This window comes from Boleophthalmus pectinirostris, unplaced genomic scaffold, assembly GCF_026225935.1.
Source record: "Boleophthalmus pectinirostris isolate CB_2022bp ecotype Guang Dong unplaced genomic scaffold, ASM2622593v1 HiC_scaffold_11, whole genome shotgun sequence".
NCBI lineage: Eukaryota > Metazoa > Chordata > Actinopteri > Gobiiformes > Gobiidae > Boleophthalmus > Boleophthalmus pectinirostris.
Window position 1 is genome coordinate 23,093,965 of NW_026570994.1, and position 5,000 is coordinate 23,098,964.

Sequence of the window (5,000 nt, forward strand, 5' to 3'; positions counted from 1 at the left end):
TGAATTAATATTAGAGGAAGTTGAATTAATATTAGAGGAAGTTGAATTAATATTAGAGGAAGTTGAATTAACACTAGTGGAAGTTGAATTAACACTTGCCAATGTTGAAGGAACATTAGAACATGTCTTAAAGCTCCGTAATATGGGACCTTTTAATATTATGTCATTTGCATCATGAATATCTTTTTTTAATTCCTTCATTTGTTCTTCTGCAGGTACGACTTGAGAATCCGATACGTCCCCAAAGATTTTATGGAGAAATTTAAAGACGACCGAACGACGATGCTCTACTTTTACCAACAGGTTCAAATCTTATCTCTGTTCTTCACCGTGTGACTCTGAAATTCAGTTTGTCTTGTGTGTGACGATTCACAGAAGAACAGCACGTTATTCTTAAACATTTACCTTTTTGAACTATGTGACCTTTGGTTAAAGATGGACTATTTTACTTCTGTGGGCTAAGTCTCTCCCCCTTCAGAGCGCTAACCCAACACACTCAGTTTTGTTTCAGTCCTGCACGTCACGTCAGGTTTGTCACGCTGCTGTGTTCAGTTTGTGGTCATGGTTTTGTGTATTTTTGGAGAATCATCGTGGGTGGGAGCATGAGGGGACACGGCCGATGCTGACGCCGATTATTTTTTGAATTCTGAGCGACCGATGACTGATAATCCTTGCTGATATTTCTGAGCTGATTTAGGCCGACCGCAAACCCACAAAGGAACTGCGTGGTCACATTTAGTGCAGTTTCCTCTTCTTATTTACATGTGAAAATTAAATTATTGTGTTGTGTATTTCCTTCTGTGACCAGCTGTGTTGTGTTGTGTTGTGTGTGTATTTCCTTTTGTGAACTGTTGTGTTGTGTTGTGTGTTGTGTGTGCAGGTGAGGAGTGACTACATGTTAAACTACGCCTCTAAAGTCAGTGATGGAATGGCTCTGCAGCTGGGCTGTCTGGAGATACGGTACACAACAACACACGACACACAACACACAACACACGACACTCAATGCACAATACATGGCACACAACACACAACACATGACACATGACACATAACGCACAATACACGACATACGACGCACGACACGACGCACGACACACAATGCACAATACACGACACACAATGCACAATACACGACGCACAATGCACAATACACGACACAATACGTGACACACGATGCACGATACACAATACATGGCACACGACACACAACACACAACACAACACATGACACATAACGCACAATACATGGCACACGACACACAACACACGACACAACACATGACACATAACGCACAATACACGACATACGACCCACGACGCGACGCACGACACACAATGCACAATACATGGCACACGACACACAACACACGACACAACACATGACACATAATGCACAATACACGACATACGACACACGACGCACGACACACAATGCACAATACACGACACAATACGTGACGCACGACACACAACACACGATACACAATGCACAACACACGACACATGACACGACACACATGACACACAACACATGACACACGGCACACGACGCACAACATATGACACACAACACATGACATGCAACACACGATACACAACGCACAACACACGACACACAATGCACAGTACATGACACACAACACACGATACACAATGCACAGTACATGACACACAACACACGACACACAATGCACAGTACATGACACACAACACACGATACACAATGCACAGTACATGACACACAACACACGATACACAATGCACAGTACATGACACACAACACACGACACACAATGCACAACACATGACACACAACACACGACACATAACACACGACACAATACAAGACACACAACACACGACGCACAACACACGACACACTCACAAAAGAAACACTTGCTTTACCTAGTTTAGGCCAGATTTAGACCTGGTTTAGTCCCTGTTCAGACCTAGTTTAGGCCAGATATAGACCTGGTTTAGTCCCTGTTCACACCTAGTTTAGGCCAGATATAGACCTGGTTTAGTCCCTGTTCACACCTAGTTTAGGCCAGATATAGACCTGGTTTAGTCCCTGTTCACACCTAGTTTAGGCCAGATTTAGACCTGGTTTAGTCCCTGTTCACACCTAGTTTAGGCCAGATATAGACCTGGTTTAGTCCCTGTTCACACCTAGTTTAGGCCAGATTTAGACCTGGTTTAGTCCCTGTTCACACCTAGTTTAGGCCAGATATAGACCTGGTTTAGTCCCTGTTCACACCTAGTTTAGGCCAGATATAGACCTGGTTTAGTCCCTGTTCACACCTAGTTTAGGCCAGATTTAGACCTGGTTTAGTCCCTGTTCACACCTAGTTTAGGCCAGATTTAGACCTGGTTTAGTCCCTGTTCAGACCTAGTTTATTATTTTTTCCATCAGATTTCAGTCTGAAAAAAAAACCTGAAGCCTGTGTTTGCTAATTGTGTCGCCATGGTAACTGCTGGAAACTTCACTCCACAGACACACATACAGAACCCCCCAGTGTGACGTCACAGGATCAGTTTTAACCGTGTGAACTGTTTTGTGTTCTGCAGGAGATTTTACAAAGACATGAATCCCAACGGCCTGGAGAAAAAATCAAACTTTGAGCTGTTGGAGTGAGTTCGTGTGTGTTTGTGTTTGTGTGTTTAAACTTTAGTCGTGTGTCTGATGTTTTCATGTAAATGTGGTTGGATTTTTTCTTCTCTGTGGTCAGTCTGTGGTCGAGATTTTGCTTTCAGACTGAGCAGACATCCGGACCATTTTCAGTCATTTCAAACACACAAAAAAACAGGAAACAACTGATCTGGTTTTGAGTTGGAAACAAAACGTTTTCTTATAAATCTTTTATGTTTTAATGTTTTAGTTTAGTCCTGGTTTAGTCCTGGTTCAGTCCTGGTTTAGTCCTGGTTCAGTCCTGGTCTGGTTTAGTCCTGGTTCAGTCCTGGTTTAGTCCTGGTTCAGTCCTGGTTCAGTCCTGGTCTAGTCCTGGTTCAGTCCTGGTTCAGTCCTGGTCTAGTCCTGGTTTAGTCCTGGTTCAGTCCTGGTTTAATCTTGGTGTAGTCTTGGTTTAGTCCTGGTTTAGTCCTGGTTCAGACCTGGTTTAGTCCTGGTTTAGTCCTGGTTCCGTCCTGGTTTAGTCCTGGTTCAGACCTGGTTTAGTCTTGGTTTACTCCTGGTTCAGTCCTGGTTTAGTCCTGGTTCAGACCTGGTTTAGTCCTGGTTCAGTCCTGGTTTAGTCTGGGTGTAATCTTGGTTTAGTCCTGGTTCAGTCCTGGTTCAGACCTGGTTTAGTCCTGGTTTAGTCCTGGTTCAGTCCTGGTTTAGTCCTGGTTCAGACCTGGTTTAGTCCTGGTTCAGTCCTGGTTCAGTCCTGGTTTAGTCTGGGTGTAATCTTGGTTTAGTCTTGGTTCAGTCTTGGCTTAGTCCCAGTTCAGAACTGGTTCAGATCTGATTCAGTCTTGGTTTAGTCCTGATTCAGTCTTGGTTTAGTCCTGGTTTAGTCCTGGTTTGGTCCTCTTTTAATCTTGGGTTAGTCTTGGTTTAGTCCTGGTTCTCTTTTTTTATTGTTTTTTTTTTATCTTGATTTGAACATCGCACTGTTTGTTTTTGGGACTTTTACACAGAATCTTTGGTCTATAATCTTTGTTCTAAATGAGCCTGTGTGCAGTTTTGATATTTTAAATAATTCATCACCTTTTTATTTGATTTTTAGGAAAGATGTGGGCCTGGACCTGTTCTTCCCCACAGAACTTATCAACAGCATGAAGGTACAAAGTCCTGGTTTAGTCCTGGTTCAGCTCTGGTTTAGTCCTGGTCTAGTCCTGGTCTAGTCGCTGCAAATTTCTCTGATTTGGCCCCAAGATTTTAAAACTTATTTATTATTATTATTATATTATTCATCTTGTATTCTGATTTATTTTCTCATTCTGAGATGTTTAATTTTAGTCTTGAGGTCGTTTATTTTAAAAGTAAAATGATCTTGCTGCACGGACAAATAATTTCACCACTTTTAAATGTTTCTCTGTTAGATTTATGTTTTTATATCTTTAAATTTGGCCAAGCTTTTTCGTCCTGGTCCAGGTCCAGTCCTGATTGTTGTACCTTGTTCCTCAGTCAAAGCAGCTGGTGCTGGTTTAGTCCTGGTTTAGTCCCGGTTTAGTCCTGGTTTAGTCCTGGTTCAGTCTTGGTTTAGTCCTGTTTTAGTCCTGGTTCAGTCCTGGTTCAATCCTGGTTTAGTCCTGTTTTAGTCCTGGTTTAATCCTGGTTTAGTCCTGATTTAGTCCTGGTTTAGTCCTGTTTTAATCCTGGTTTAGTCCATCTTTAGTCCTGGTTTAGACCTGGTTTAGTCCTGTTTTAGTCCTTGTTCAGTCCTGTTTTAGTCCTGGTTTAGTCCTGTTTTAGTCCTGTTTTAGTCCTGGTTCAGTCCTGATTCAGTCCTGTTTTAGTCCTGTTTTAGTCCTGGTTCAGTCCTGGTTCATTCCTGGTTTAGTCCTGGTTCAGTCCTGGTTCAGTTTAGTTTAGTTGGTTTAGTCCTGGTTTAGTCCTGGTTTCAGTCCTGGTTCAGTCCTGGTTTAGTTCCTTTAGTTCCTGGTTTAGTCCTGGTTCAGTCCTGGTTTAGTTCTGGTTTAGTTCTGGTTTCAGTCCTGGTTTAGTCCTGGTTTAGTCCTGGTTTCAGTCCTGGTTCAGTCCTGGTTTAGTCCTGGTTTAGTCCTGGTTTAGTCCTGGTTTAGTTCTGGTTTAGTCCTGGTTTAGTCCTGGTTCAGTCCTGACGTGTCTGTGTGTTTTCAGCCGAAGCAGTTGCGCAGACTGGTGATTCAGACGTTTCAGGGATACTCGACCCTGAGTCAGGACCAGTGCATGACCAAGTTCTTCTCCACTCTGTCCCAGTGCTACGACTTCACCCAGGAACGCTACGCCTGCCAGCTCGCGGTCAGAAGACACCTGCCACGCACCTGCCACGCACCTGTTCTCCACACCGCAC

At 43.2% G+C, this 5,000-nt stretch overlaps 1 protein-coding gene across 1 annotated transcript in view; it reads left to right on the forward strand.

Moving 5' to 3' along the window:
• LOC110166006 (protein-tyrosine kinase 2-beta-like) overlaps positions 1 to 5,000 on the forward strand; it is a 45,428-nt gene that overhangs the window by 7,476 nt on the left and 32,952 nt on the right. Inside the window, exons 4-8 of the mRNA XM_055164038.1 lie at positions 216 to 303; positions 881 to 960; positions 2,572 to 2,634; positions 3,732 to 3,786; positions 4,808 to 4,948. Coding sequence (XP_055020013.1) covers positions 216 to 303; positions 881 to 960; positions 2,572 to 2,634; positions 3,732 to 3,786; positions 4,808 to 4,948 — 427 coding nt within the window. The remainder of the gene's footprint in view (positions 1 to 215; positions 304 to 880; positions 961 to 2,571; positions 2,635 to 3,731; positions 3,787 to 4,807; positions 4,949 to 5,000) is intronic.